This window comes from Solanum verrucosum, unplaced genomic scaffold (genome assembly GCF_900185275.1).
Source record: "Solanum verrucosum unplaced genomic scaffold, falcon-dt-bn FXZP01000146.1, whole genome shotgun sequence".
In the NCBI taxonomy this organism is placed as follows: domain Eukaryota; kingdom Viridiplantae; phylum Streptophyta; class Magnoliopsida; order Solanales; family Solanaceae; genus Solanum; species Solanum verrucosum.
This window is the reverse complement of record NW_026020056.1, coordinates 670,093-686,037: the sequence shown is the minus strand read 5'-3', so window position 1 is coordinate 686,037 and position 15,945 is coordinate 670,093. Positions and strand designations below refer to the sequence as shown.

Sequence of the window (15,945 nt, the reverse complement as noted above, 5' to 3'; positions counted from 1 at the left end):
CTAATTCCAAAAACAATCAATTTCATCAAGTATTCCTAATACAAAATAGTAATTAGCTTTTAAGATTTCTCTATCCAGAATTCAAAAGCATCCATAAAGTAGTAAAAGTTTTATATCAGAAGCACAAAAGCAAAACATCATATTCCGGAGAAAATAAGATAAAACAACTACTCTAAACTATCTGAGTTTTCGGATAAACATTTTTGAGATGAAAGTCGTCCCCCATGATAGTCTTGAGCGAGTAAAAGCTTGGAGTGTATGTGATCGATGTATTGACCTTACCGTAAACATAAACCACCTTAAAACTCTTCATTGTTGGGTTGTACGAAGCTAGCTTTCTGCCACTTTGAATTAAGATTTCTCTATCTTTCCACATAAGTATCGGTTCAAAATTAATGTGAACCATACCACGCGGAACAGAATCCACCAAAATGATTTCTTTAGTCCAGGATTCAGAAACCTCATACTCTTTCATCCACCAGATATCAATATTAGTGGTTAATGTTTTGTAATAATCAGTCAAACATAAATAATTGCCCAACTCTACTAGCTTCAAGTTCCAGGGTGGATTTACCAGTCCCGGTAGAGCTGGCAGGGACTTGACCTTTTCTGTCTCAATATCAAAGGAGTAAATGATGTCATTTTTTCGCTATCCATCCAATCAAGAGCACCATTGCTTTTAGCCTTGTCAAATTTATACCATACGGGACACGAAATTTCACCCACATTTCTCCATTTCTCACAAACTCCAAGAGTATAAACCTCCAATTCCGATACTTTAGTAAGCTTTCTAACTACAAATCTCAATACATTATACTTTCCAGATGCTTTGCTAAAGCAAAATCCATAAGTAACACGACAAACACTAATCTCCCATTCAGGAAATTTAACTTCGAAATATTCACCCAAAAGAGGATTACTAATATAAACAAAATGTTTCTCAATATGCATCGGACCATTCATGAAACAAGTGAATCCATTACACAAACCAACTAAAAACAAACTCCCTGGAGGGTTGTGAAACTTAGGGGTTAATTGAATGGGTTTGTTACAATGGCGAGCATAATAATTATATTCTACCTTGAGTTCTAGAAGCGAAGGATTGTCCACACCATCAAAAAGATAAATGCAGGGGAATTTGAGGGATCTTGTTTGATACATGTTAACAAATAAAGGATCGTAAGATAAAAGATTGTACCAATGTTTACACACAGTCTTACATCGAAAAATGGGCTTAATTGACAATCTTGGAAGAATTTCGATCAAAATCACCAATGGAAGATCCATAATCCTCATTCTCGGGACATGATAGATTCTTCTTCTTTTGCAAGATGAGCTTTTGACGTCCATGGCTGCCACTTCCTTTGAACAAAATGGTTTGCTAGTTAGGGGTTTGGTCGGTTGAACTTTCATATATATAGTGGTCTCCAAGATTTCAAAAATTCAATTTCAAGCCAAAATGACCATAGACGTTGACTAGATACAGTTGGATGACTTCTAGAAAAATATTTAAGGACAAAAATTAAATGCTACTTTTCATTATTATTCTTTTGGATGACTTCTCAAAGTCAAAAAAACAGTGACTTCTTTGAACACTTACCTTATTTAGCCATTTGAATAGGATGTCATCAATATTTTACCTTTTTAGATGAAGTTAATATTTTACCATAGAAAGATTTGAGATACCTTCTCTTACCTTATAAAGTAAGGAGATTGATACTATGTTTCATAGAAAGTGAAATAGTGATAAGGACTTGAGGAAAGGTCTTCAAAAAAGAAGCGACTTATCCTAAAAGAGCAGAGTCTATTGTATGAATTTTAGTTTAAATATCATGTTTATTTTCATTGTTACTTAAATTTACGGTACCATATGTTTAAATTCATCATTAGGTAATAAAGCCAAATGTGAAGAAACAATATGTGTCCTTATATTTTCTTGGAAAACCTTTCTCCAGTGTTTAGTTGGTGAGTAAAAATGTATCCTATATACTCTCCTTTATATAATTGTGGTGTTCGTTCTAGCTTGCGTGTAATACATCGACTAATTTCGTGGAGTACGTTCTATGTTCAACCAAACAAATACGTGTAACTCTATCCAATAATTAAGATTTGGACACACAGAAAGCAATGACCTAATATTTTTATATTTCGCGAGAATTTCAATTAATTAATTAGATAGGAAGTATCCATAAAGATTATTTCATTTATACAATAAGCTAATTTTTATTAACTAGAGAGGTCCAATGAATTCAAGTTCTCTCATATTAAAAAAGATCAAAAGAGTTATGTTGTTAATTTAATCATAAAAACAAGTAGTTACCTAAATTTAAGGCATGTAAATACTTCAAAATCAAGGCAAGAATAGAATAGGATCCATAAAATAGTAAAAGTTTATATTGGAAGCACATAAGCAAAACATCATATCTAGGAGGAAATAAGATAAAACAATACTCTAAACTACTATTTCGATTTGAGAATTTTTTGGAATCATTTCGTTTAGTATAATCCTCTTCGTATTTAAAGATTGATGATGTAAACATTTCCCAAAAATCCCATATTCTTTCATCCACCAGATATCAATATTAGTGGACAAGTTGTAATAATAAGTCAAACATAAATAATTCTCCAACTCTACTAGCTTCAAGTTTCAGGTATTATTGAACGTAAATCAGTGCACGAGCCTATGCAAACGGGTTTAAATGCGAAAAAGAAATTCCTTTTTTTGGGACTTAACCTTTTCTGTCTTAATATTGAAGGAGTAAATGGTATTATTTTTTTCGCTATCCATCCAATGAAGAGAGCCATTGATATTACCTGGCCAAAATTATGCCATACAGGACACGAAATCTCACCCACATTTTTTCATTTCTCACCAACTCCAAGAGTATAAACCTCCAATTCTGATAATTTAGTAATCTCTCTAACTACTAATCTCAATACCTTATACTTTTCAGACACTTTGCTAAAGCAAAATCCATAAGTAACACGACAAACACTTGTCTCCCGTTGAGGCAATTAGAGTTCAAAATACTCACCCAAAAGAGGATTACTAATATAAACAGAATGCTTCTCAATATGTGTTGGATTATTCGCGAAGCAAGTGAGTCCACTACACAAACCAACTAAAAACACTCTCCCTAGAGGGTAGTGAAACTTAGTGGTCAACTAAATGGGTCTATTACAACGGCGAACATAATAATTATACTCTGCTTTGAGTTCTAGAAGTGAAGGCTTGCCCACAACATCGAGAAGATAAATGCAGGAGAATTTACAGGATCTTGTTTGATACATGTTAACAAATAAAGGGTCGTAAGATAAAAGATTGTACCAAAGTTTACACACAGTGCTACATCGGAAAATGGGCTTAATTTACAATCTTGAAAGAATTTCAATCAAAATCACCCATGGAATATCCATAATCCTCATTTTCGTGACATGAGAGATTCTTCTTCTTTTGCAAGATGAGCTTTTGACATCCATGGCTGTCACTTCCTTTGAACAAAATGGTTTGCTAGTTTTGAGGGTTTTGGTCGGTTGGAATTTCACACACACACACACATATATATATATATATATATATATATACTGGTCTCCAAGATTTAGAAAACTTTATTTCAAGCCAAAATGACTATACGTGTTGACTAGATACAGTTGGATGACTTCCAAAAAAACATTTAAGGACAAAAATTAAATGCTACTTTCCATTATTATCCTTTTGGATGACTTCTCGAAGTCAAAACAAAAATAAGTGACTTCTTTGAACATTTACCTTATTTGGCCATTTGAATCGGATGTCATTAATATTTTACCATAGAAATTTTTGAGATACTTTCTCTTACCATATAAAGTAAGGAGATTGATACTATATTTTATAGAAAGTGAAATAGTGATAAGGAGTTGCGGAAATGTCACGGAAAAAAGAAGCGACTTTTTTTAAAATAGTAGAGTGAATTGCATGGATTTAGTTTAAATATCATGTTTGTTTTGATCGTTACTCAAATTAATTGTTCCTTATGTTTAAATTCATCATTAGGTAATGATGAAATATCTCATTTTATGTTAACGACCGATTTGGTGTTATTACATCGGTACTTTGATATTTTTCTTCTCGTTCTGTCTTTTTTTTATATTTTTTATTTTCATTTTGTCTTTACTTATTATTTTAAAAACTTATATTATTTTTTACACTACCGTTGTATAGAAGTTTTACCTTGTATCCTACTTTTGTTGTAGGTTTGTCATTCAAATTGTTGATGTGTGATATATAAAATGAATAAAAGAAATGCAACTTTGTTGACTTTGCAATGCAAAGAACTTAACAATGTTAAAATAGACATTAATATATACACCAGAATTCAAAAGCATCCACAACATAGTAGGAAAAATTACAAGACTATACTATTTAAGACCTTAATTTACATATTGTTATTTTAGTCTTTTTATTTATAACATTAACATTTTAATTACAAATATGACACTTTATTACAAAATTAATAAATACACGGTTTTCACCTATTTTATTAGTTAGTAGGCTGATATTTTGGGACTCATATTTTACCTTTTATTTATTTACTTTTTAAAATTTCAATCACAATTATATTTGGATACGTTCCTTTAATAAATATCTCACTTTCTCTCTCTTGTTAACCTACATTGCTACACTCTTCTTTCTTGGAATTAACGCTGCACACTTTGTTTTTCATCTTTTTCAATGCCACATTTTTCAAGGAAAGGTTTTGTATCACCTCTTGTAAAAATTTAGTAACAAATTACTTTCATTCTCTTAAGTTTCTTTTCAAATTTATCTCATATCACAAGAAAATATTTCCGCTTCTTCAAAAAAATGATTATAGGCAAGAAAGTCATTTTTGATAATACTCTCCGAAAGAGTCCTCGTTTGATCAAGGATAAAATCGATGTCAATAGTCCGGTTGTTTGTTCAACTCCAAATTTGAGTTGAATACTTCCACTCCTTGACCGAAAAGTGAATTTGAAAGAGGTAAACAAAAAGGAGTTGGTGTAAATCAAACATTGCTACACCCAATTTTACATGAAAAAAAAGAAAAGAAAAATTATTATGAATGTTGAGTACCTCATGACAACAACTTTGAAGACGAGATATCAATTGCAAAAAAATATGTCTCAACAAGATGACCAAATCCAAATTGAAAACAATGTCCAAGGTATCAATTTTTTTTCAATAAATTGAATATTGTTTGTTTTCCGATTTTAAACATGCATAAGATATTTTGGTTAGTTATATTTTTTTGTAGAAATCTGGTGTGGATGATGGGAAAACAAAAGACATTAAACGTGATAGCATGAAAAGGATAATGTTATTCAATGTGTTTTTATATATATTTTATGTTAGAAAAATAATTATTTTTTTGCTGCTTTACTTTTTTGTACTTGATAATCTTTATTTTATATTTTTGTTTATTTTTAAATTTTGAAAGTGATTTACTGTATATGCAATTATGTTTAGTATATGTTTAATTTATATTGATTAAAATTGTACAATATATGATATAGAATTGTATATCTTAGTTGTTTTGTTGGTTTAAATAATATGCAGGATTATTATGTTTTTGTTATCACTACAAGAAAGTGGAGATACAACGACATTTTCTAAATGTCGTATTATGATGTTTAAATGTCACAAATTTGTTTACCGACATTTATTTTACATTTGGACCAAATGTCGTAAATTTTAGTGTCGGGGATTTTTTCGACATTTAGGTAATTGTCGGGAAGATTTTGTGACATTTAGGTAAATGTTGAAAGAATTTGCGTCATTTACTTTGCAACATACATGTAAATGTTGGTAAGATTATTACGACATTTATTTGTTGACATATATATGAATGTCGATAAGAAATATGACATTTATTTTTGACATTTAGGTGAATGTCAGTATGAGATATATGACATTTATTTTTGACATTTAGGTAAATGTCAGTATGAGATATATGACATTTAGGTAAATGTCGATATGAGATATATATGACATTTATTTTCGATAATTAGGTAAATGTTGGTATGAGATATATGACATTTATTTTTGACGTTTACGTAAATGTCGGTATGAAATATATGACATTTATTTTTGACATTTAAGTAAATGTCGATATGAGATAAATGACATTTATTTTTTCGACATTTATGAAATGTCACTTAAACTTTCTGACATTTAGATTAAATGTTGGGAAAACAAATTTCAAGACACTTGTGACATTTATAAAATGTCACATTGAAATTTCTGACACTTTAGTTAATGTCAACAAATGCTATTATTAAATGTCATAAAAATTGGTGACATTATTTTATATTTTGCTAAATGTCATATTAATATTCTAATGTCGCTACCAAGTTTCTTTAAACATGCCAAAAAAATCTATATATAGTTTTTCTCAAGACACAAATACATACAAACAATCTGTGCATTCAAAACTATCTTCTTCATGATAAGCAAGAAATATTATATAAAGCAAATATTTTCTAATATTATAATCAAAGAACAAAATAGCAACATAATAAGTTTCCTGTAAAAGTAAACAATGTCAAAACAAATTATCTTTTCTATCTCAAGTAAAATTGAGATCTAACTAAATGTAATAATCTCAACATAAAACCAACTAATTAACTTCTAATTCAAATGGAATTAAAATCTCCAGTAAATTTGCAATAAATCTTTATGAAATCATCAATCCAAAAGTCGAGCATGTTGAAGTTGATACTTGACCTCAATTTCCTTAAAAATTCTGCACAAGAAAGCACATAAGAAAATTTTTAACTATATGATAATAGAAATTAGATCCCCATTAACTAGAACAAATTGGGATATAAAAAATGACTAATTGAATTTTTCTAAAAACAAAAATATTAAGGAATTGATGCAAAAACAGTAATTATATACATGAAATTTTCCTCCTTTTGAAAGAAAAGAAAGATCTTGTAGTTTTTTTCAAACATACCCACTTCTTTTTATTTGTGCCAACTACGCCAGTTCCAGTCTTCTTGATCATGTTAGCCTGAGAAAAAAAACATTAAATTGATTATTTTGATACTTTATGAAATACAAAACTTAACATTTCATTGAATACATAAGTGTGCCAATTTTTCCGGAAGGAAAATAAAAAAAAGCAACAAGAGAATCAACAAATTAATTGTTAGTTGTTCAGCTGGCAATACAGGTCCACTACTGATAGAAAACTAAGAGCCACAGTATGTCTTGGTGATGGAAAATAAATTGATGGGGAATCAGGATTCCAACCCAAAGACTTCTCCGAGACACTGTTACCACTGATTAGAAATGTCAATGATGCATTTTGCAGCGCAAAGGCACTGGAGAATATGAATGTCAAAGGAAAATTTGTATTGTGTATATCTGATGGTAATGTTACTAGAATTGATAAGGGACATCATGTGAAGGATGCTAGTGGTGTTGGAATGATACTCATGAACGATGAATTGCGAGGGTTCAATATCTCTGCCGAAGCACAGGTTGTTCCAGCAGCACATGAGGTGATCCAGGCTTAATCTATGACATCAAACCCGAGGATTATGTTCATTATTTATGTGGTTTAAAATACCCAAACAAAGCAGCTTATATGTTTGTATTGAGAAAAGTGAATTACTCATCAACAATTCCTGAAGCAGAACTAAATTATCTTCTTTTTCAATTGGACTTGGACTAGAAGCTCAAACATATACGAGGACAATGACTAATGTTTGTGAAGGTGTCTCGTCCTACATTATAGAGATTATTTTACCATAATCCAATAGATTCAAGAGATAACAGCAAGCTAATAATTAGTATTAAAGAAGAACCAAAGCTATTGCAACAACACAATTAATATTATGTGACGAATTGTCTATCATTTGAAGGGCAACCAAGTTCGTACATCCTCGACTGAGTGAACCAATGATAAAGAAAAACAATAGCTACACCACGACTTGCCTTCACGCATAGAGTCAAAGAATCAAAAAGAGAGTAGGCAAAGGACAACAAAAGTCAATCAAAGAATTGTAATCGACCCTAAGTAAAGCTCTATGTAAAGCACAGGTAACCATCAGGCATCTGCAACTTCGATTTGTAATTGGTTCACAATTTTTGGAAATTCAGACAACGTATTTTGCATCAGAAATGCTTTAGCAACAACTAATATCTACTTCTTGAATATAATAATTTAAGTAGCCCAGAGGCAAAGTACTTCACCAAATTGGTACTCTTTAAGGATAAAGCCAACTTTGGTTAGCACATTCTCAGCAACTGTTGGTTAGGTCTGCTAACATAGATTAGACTCATATTTAAGTATGTAGAGTTAAGCACAGGAATATTAAACAAATTTAACTGAAGTTGCACAAGCAATTCCCAGAAAAGTCACAGTCATACAGGTAAAAATATTATTACACAGCTCTTATATTGATCTTGTTAAACCAGATCTGCCAAACAGTCCAGGTACAGGCAAAAATCATAATGAAGACAAGGCAGCGGCTGGGAAAACACAGGCAAATAAGTGAAATCCTTGAAAAAGTCTACATCTCTATCCCTTGACCAGGAAGAAAGTGAAATCTTCAATCTCCTTTACTTGACTATGGTCCTATATAAGGAAGGAAGTGGACTTCTCTACCTGGTTTAGACTTTATACTTCTTTTTATGCTCTATTAGTAGTTTAGTACTCTAAACTATTTGCACCAGTTATTCTATCTTTATTCGTGTGGTGATCTGTTGATTCTGTCATTTTGATTTTTTGGTATTTATAAAATTGAGGAAATGACATGTGTTGTACAAGTGCTACTCTAATGATTTTGGATATGTTGAGGTTGTATAATATCATAGTTTCTTTTCCATTTTGAGTCGTGCCTACAATTTTAATATCGAATACATTTCTAGTGTCTCCTTGATAAATTAGCATCTCTTACATCTTTGCCTATGAATTCCAATGTCCTGATGTGTTTTTTCCTTCCTTTATCGTTACTGTGTTAGTGTTGTACTGCTGCCTGTATGACGTGGGAGTTGGCAGATTCAGGAAAGCACTTCATCACTACAATAATAAATAGTTCTGATTTGGTGCCTACATTTTAAACCGATTATGTGTTACCAACTCCTATATCCCAAAATCCTCCCTCTATGCCTAATGTACTTGCAGGCATGGACAAAGAAGGAAATACAAAGGCCTCTAAGATCACAGGTACTGAATCAATGCTCCCACTACCCCTCACCGCTTTAGATAATTGTTTAACTGTTGTGGAAGTTGTTGGAGTGTTGGATGGAGGGTTGAAGGAAAATTTTACTAACTTGCAGGAAGGGGTATCCAAAGGGGGGTTCATCATGATATACATGAGAATTTACACACTGACCCTAAGAAAGACCCTAGAGATTCTACTACCACTTCTCATCAGACCACACAAGAGAATGAGCACAATCAACTCATCCATCAGGGAAAGGTTTTCGGTCAGGGACACAGTAAACATAATGATCAACAGGGTAATCTTAATACTTCTCATAGCACTCAAAAAAAGAATCAGAAAAAAGAATGTTCATTAGAGAGAATAGGAGCAGAACATACAAGATAGTGGGGGCACAAAGCAAGGGCAAACTATCAACAACAAATCTCAGGGCAAACTAAGCGAAAAGAAAAGAGATGCGATCAAAAGAAGGCAACAACAAGCAGCAGGGACAGAAGAGAATAAGGGGTAAGAGGTACAGGTTCAAGTTGGTCAATATGAACATAGCAACAACATAAATACAGATTATGAAATGATACATTCTGAGGATTTGTATGATCAGGACACATAGTCTTTGGTGCAAGTTTTTCAATTTTGGAGGCTTAATGCATGAAAGAGTTAACTTTTGTCAACATCCAAAGATTCTGATGTCGGATCAAAATTTCGTCAGTTCCATCAGCTACAGTTGGGTCCTTTTGGTTTAGAATGATGTTTGGTTCAGGTTTCGAGGCTTCTATTTGGAGTGTGTACGATTAGGCGTTTTAGCTTTTGTGGTGAAAACTAGAAATAATATGATAAATTAACACAATTTACTTCACTATACCAACTAAAAAATAACAACAACAACAACAACCAAAAGAAAAAGATGATCACTTAGACTGTTTATGTGTACATGACACGCAATTAACAGTTTGTCGATTAATCCATATTAAACAAGAAAGAGGAATTAGTTGATCTCATGATCATATGAATGTTGGGATTTACGCAATTAAAATAAAATTCAAAATTTTAATGAAATTTTCTCTAACCTTTCTTGTGTGAACACCTGCAACAAGTGATGATGGTTGTTGACAATCTTCATGTGGGTTATCAGGAACCTATTGCAAAAGAGGAAGACTATTATAATTAAGAGAAACTAAGTTTTCATCTAAAAAAAGTAATTTTTTGTGAGCAACACAATTATTTCACCTGCTCTGATTTTAAATTTGCATCAATATTAATTCCCAAAGACTCTACATATGCTTGTATTCCTTCCTTCACTTTATCCGCTATAATTTCTTCCATATCCATTTTTTCTTCCGATAATTTTCTCTCCATCACTTCGTTATTCTCTTTTGCTTCCTCTTTCGCTTCTAACAACTTTTTATCCATCGTTTCCATCTCTTTTGTTGCTTCATACATCTTCTCTGTCATCTCAATTTTCAAAGCTGAGGTAGCTTTTTGAACTTCCATCTCAACCCTTGTATCAAAATCTCTTTTTTCAGCTTGAGATCGTTTATATACGGGGCCATATACTAAGCTAGGAGATGCTCCTTTTCCTAGAGTTCGGACAATTCCATGAGTGTCTGATCCCATTACTTGGGAGTACACATCATTAGGAGCACTTCCAAGGACATTCAACTCAGGATACACCTCGGCAAGATCATCCATTTGTTTCTTTTTGAAAGAAAGGTAAAGTAATGAGAAGTTTTTAAAAAAAAATTGTAATAGAAAGAAAGTACCTATATATTTGTAAAGAGTAAGAGTTTACCATAACTTCACCAACTATCTCATTTACTGGTTGTTTATTCGCTCTAATGTGAGTTTTTTTTAACACCTCAATACGAGTTGACTTTACACCATTATTCATCTTTGTCATATGTTTGAATAGTAAGAGATTGACATTAAATATTCACGATAAGTATTATTTAATATATAAATTATGGAAAATAAATAGTGATTACTTCGTACATCGTTTATAATTTGAGAATGACTTTTTCTCCTTGATGTGTGTGGCATAGTCAATTTTTTCAACTTTCTTTGTTTCTCTCACTCTTTTCCTAGAAATTTGAACACAACAATATATAAGAGGACATGCGCAATCTTGAATATATAAAAGAAATAGCCAAGAAAAAATATAAAAAAGCAGCATAGTTGAGTTTCACAAAGTGCAATTAATTTCTATACAAGAACATTTTGTGCAGGTTGGCAAATTGGACATGTACAACAACATTATTTCTGCCAATTAGAAGAAAGGGACAAATTAGAAAGAACTTCTAGTTGTTCTATAATAAGAAGTATAATCAGGGAAAACACAACTTTAATAATTTATGACAACTTCTATGAAATTCTCATTTAGTAGAGCAAATGCAGAAATAGAAATCTAGCATATACCTTTGTTTCTTTTGAGCTCCAATAATGAACTAATGAATGCTACTGATCTTCTTCAACTCTATCTGGACAATGAGCTAAACGCTCAATATCAGTGTTATATGGGTCATATCCAATGGTTTTTGCTTCATGCTTTGATTCTTTCCATTTAGATCCAAATGACATCATCAGTATGCGCTTCATGTCATCAGTTGCGTCAGTATTTTCCTATACATATATTTAATACACAACTCATTTATAAAATAAAATATAAAAACAAAAACATCTTAGTATATAGGTTTTGTGTATACTAAGAACCTTGATATGAGCCCATATTCTATCCTTGTACATACTAGGTACAAGCCTCCAATCTTTATGATTCAGTGGCGCTAAGATGCCATTTCGTGCTAGCACACCAAGCTTTGAACTCAATCTAGTTCCTTCTGACCCAATAACTTGACCATGTTCATTCAATTCAATATGTAAATTTTCACTATCTTTCCCCCATCCCGAGTGCATCATAGTGGGACCCCTAGTTCGCTTAGATTGCTCTTCACTCTCATTAGAATCTATAAATAATCAAAGATAAAAAGAGGCAAATTTATTATTTATATAAAAATTATCTAACTACATTATACTATGAAAGGAAGAATAAATATCATGAGATTTGATACCTAGAAGATTTTTTGTATCATGTGATTCATCTCTTTCATTTTGTGGCCAATTTTGAGGTGGTTGAGGCATTGACATACTTCCGATTTGTTGTTTTTGTTGCTCAGAATCTATAAATAATCAAAGATAAAAAGAGGCATATATTTTTTTATATAAAAATTATCCAACTACTTTATACTATGAAAGGAAGAATAAATATCATGATATTTAATACCTGGAAGATTTTTTGTATCATGTGATTCATCTCTTTCATTTTGTGGCCAATTTTGGGGCGGTTGAGGCATTGACATACTTCCGATTTGTTGTTTTTATTGCTCAGAATCTATAAATAATCAAAGATAAAAAGAGGCAAATTTATTATTTATATAAAAACTATCTAACTACTTTATACTATGAAAGGAAGAATAAATATCATGATATTTAATACCTGGAAGATATTTTGTATCATGTGATTCATCTCTTTCATTTTGTGGCCAATTTTGGGGCGATTGAGGCACTGACATACTTCCAATTTGTTGTTTTTGTTGCTCCGAAGAATCATATAAAAGCTCACCTTGACTAGAATTTCTCTGTCTTTTTCTTGCCATTTCAACGAAGTTACTCAGCAGCTATGAATCCTTCCAAATTTAAAGTAGTTTCTACTATATAAAAGTATAAAATAATATCTAACTATCATGTCAAATAATAAGATATATAAACATATGAGATTTTAACAGTTGAATGAAGAGTAAAAACATCAAAGTCATTATTGTTCAAAAATCAATTGTACTGAAATAGTGATTATACTACTATAGTAACAAAAACTAAAATATGTTGTCATCTTCATCATATGCTTCATTTCTTTCAAAAGTTTCTGGGTCAATTTCTAATCCTGGTACACCTTCTCTAACCCATTCAATGTCTTCTTCAGTTTCAAATATTGTGTCATCCAATTGTTGTTCAGGCCACAACTCCATATGTCCTTCCTTAAGCTCAATTGTTGGTGTGTCATCACCTAAATCATAAAAACCTCTTGGCTTAAGTTTAACAACCATTCGCCACTCCTTTTCCATAGGATGATCGACATAAAACACTTGTTGAGCTTGAGAAGCAAAGATGAATGGTTCATCTGATAACTGATGTCTTGTATAGAGTAGATGATTAAAATTCACAAGAGTAAATCCATAATCATCTTTCTCAATAAGCCCCTTGCTATTGTTCACCCATTTACATTTAAACAATACAAACTTGAGATTCTTGGAATAATATAACTCAATTATGTCTGTGAGGATTCCATAAAAAAGAAACCTCTGCCAATATGGGATTTTTATCTTTTGTGCTTGCATAACTTTGAGTGATAGCCTTTAACATAATACCACTATTTTGAGTTTTTCTCTTAACATCACGAGACTCTGTTAAGTATCTAATTCCATCACATATATAGCCAGTCATTCTTTTTTCTTGTATTAATGGGCTAATAGCTAAAGTTTGAATATCCTCGGATATTTTTTCACCAGCCATATGCATCTTCTCGACCTAGCATTCAAAAATAAAGATGTGATCTAAAAGTTATAATTACCTATATAGTAATATATGAGAAAATATTTTAGCTAGTTGATACTTACATGATTTCTAAACCATAGTTGAAATCTTTCATTATGAATTCGATCCACATTATGTCTTGAAAGACGAGGATTTTCCTTCTTGATTTCTTTTATATGTTCACTACGGAAGTAAAACACGTAACTATTTAATAAAAAATTGAAAAAAAAATATTTAATAATTAATTACTAAGTATAAATTATGATTTAATACTTACTCACGATATGAAGTTGTGGATGTAGAATTAAATAAAACATATCTGTGGGCTTGAGCACGTGTAGTGTCATCAAGCTTAAATCCTTTCTCTCTACTTGATCGACGACCCTCTTGGTCTGTCGTTTCATTAGGTAAAACATCATTTCTTAAAGGTGGATTAGACTTAGTCTCGACGTCATCTAAATACCATGAGCAAAACGTCATTTACTCGTCTATCCAACGTCCCTCTGCAATAGCACCTTCTAGATAACGTCTATTCCTTACGTAGTTTTTAAGACAAAGCAATAATCTAAAATAGACAATTTTTAGAATACAAATACAATTTCTTGTAAGTATGATAAAAAAAATAACAAAATGATACCGTTCGATAAACCACATTGAGCGATATTGTGAAGGTCCTCCCAACATTGCTTCTTTAGCTAAATGGATAAGTAGATGTTCCATGATATCAAAGAAAGATGGAGGAAATATTCTCTCCAAATGACATAGAGTTATTGCAACTCAATCTTGGAGTTTTTCTAAGTCACCTATCTTTAGATCTTTTGAACAAATGCCCCTAAAGAAATTACTTAATTCAATCAATGGCTTAAGTACATTCACTGGCAGGAGATTCCGCAAGGCAATAGGAAGGAGTTGTTGCATTAAAATATGGCAGTCATGACTCTTCAACCCATGCATTGTGCGTTGCTTGAGATCAACACAACTTGAGATATTAGAAGCATATCCGTCTGGCACTTTCACATCTTTTAACACTTGTAAGAGGATGTCTTTTTGTGTGTTACTCAATGTGAAACATGCAGGAGGAAGATAATATTTTCCATTAGCCTTTTTCTTTGATGCAAAGCTTTTCGGATCCCCATCTCTTGTAAATCTATACGGGAGTTTAAATTATCTTTTCCTTTTACATCAACATTCAATAATGTCCAAAATATATTGTCAAAGACATTCTTTTCAATATGCATCGTATCAAGATTATGACGAATCATATTGTCTTTCCAGTATTCCAACTCAAAAAATATGCTCTTTTTGTTCCATATATTTTGCACCAATTTATCAACATCATCCCATTTCCTTTTACGAGATTTGGCCAATAGATCTTTACCAAACTTGTTTTTAACATTATTCAATTGCTTAAGAATCTCAATTCCCGACAACCATTTAGGTGCTCCATCTAACTCCACATGGCCATTGAATGCCACTTTATCTTTTCGAAACTTGTGTCCATGAGATAACCATTGTCTATGAGACATGAAACAATATTTTCGCCCATTTTTCAATCTTGTATATTTAGTTTTGGTAAGACAACATGGACAAGCATATCTAGTTTTCACACCATATCCTGATAAGTTACCTAACCCTGGAAAATCACTAATTGTTCAAAGCAATGCTGCACGCATTTGAAACATGTGATTGTTTGATATGTCATAAGTGGCAACACCAACCCACAATTCTTTTAACTCATCAACTAAGGGTTGTAGATAGACATCAATATCATTACCTGGTGCATGAGGACCATCAATAATAGTTGATAATATCATATATGGTTGTTTCATGCACAACCATGGTGGCAAATTATATGGAATCAAGATAATAGGCCATGTGCTATGTGAGATAGACATAGACTTAAATGGACTAAAGCCATCTGAAGCCAATCCAAGTCTAACATTTCGAGGATCTCGAGCAAAATTTGTATGTGCTTCATCAAATCTCCTCCAAGCAACACTGTCAGCAGGATGTCGCATTACCCCATCTCTAGTGCGACCTTCAGCATGCCATCTCATTTGAGTAGATGTTTTAGCTGACATAAATAGTCTTCGAAGTCGTGGTATTAATGGAAAATATCTAAACACCTTTGATGGAATTTTTGATGTTTCTGAACTGGAAATAATTGATGCA

General features: G+C 31.9%; 1 protein-coding gene, 1 long non-coding RNA gene and 1 pseudogene across 2 annotated transcripts; all 3 read right to left on the bottom strand.

The window, feature by feature from the left end:
• Positions 1–570: 570 nt before the first annotated feature.
• On the bottom strand, positions 571–1,161 carry LOC125823209 (uncharacterized). The gene has a single exon (XM_049502619.1). The coding sequence runs from the start codon at positions 1,159–1,161 to the stop codon at positions 571–573; it is 591 nt and encodes a 196-aa protein (XP_049358576.1).
• Positions 1,162–10,410: 9,249 nt separating this feature from the next.
• LOC125823208 (uncharacterized) lies at positions 10,411–13,256 on the bottom strand (annotated as a pseudogene).
• Positions 12,315–12,878, bottom strand: LOC125823214 (uncharacterized). Its single transcript, XR_007442699.1, has 3 exons — positions 12,806–12,878; positions 12,467–12,574; positions 12,315–12,362 (listed from the first exon to the last, which is right to left on the bottom strand). It is a non-coding gene; the product is annotated as an uncharacterized LOC125823214 (long non-coding RNA).
• Positions 13,257–15,945: the final 2,689 nt, after the last annotated feature.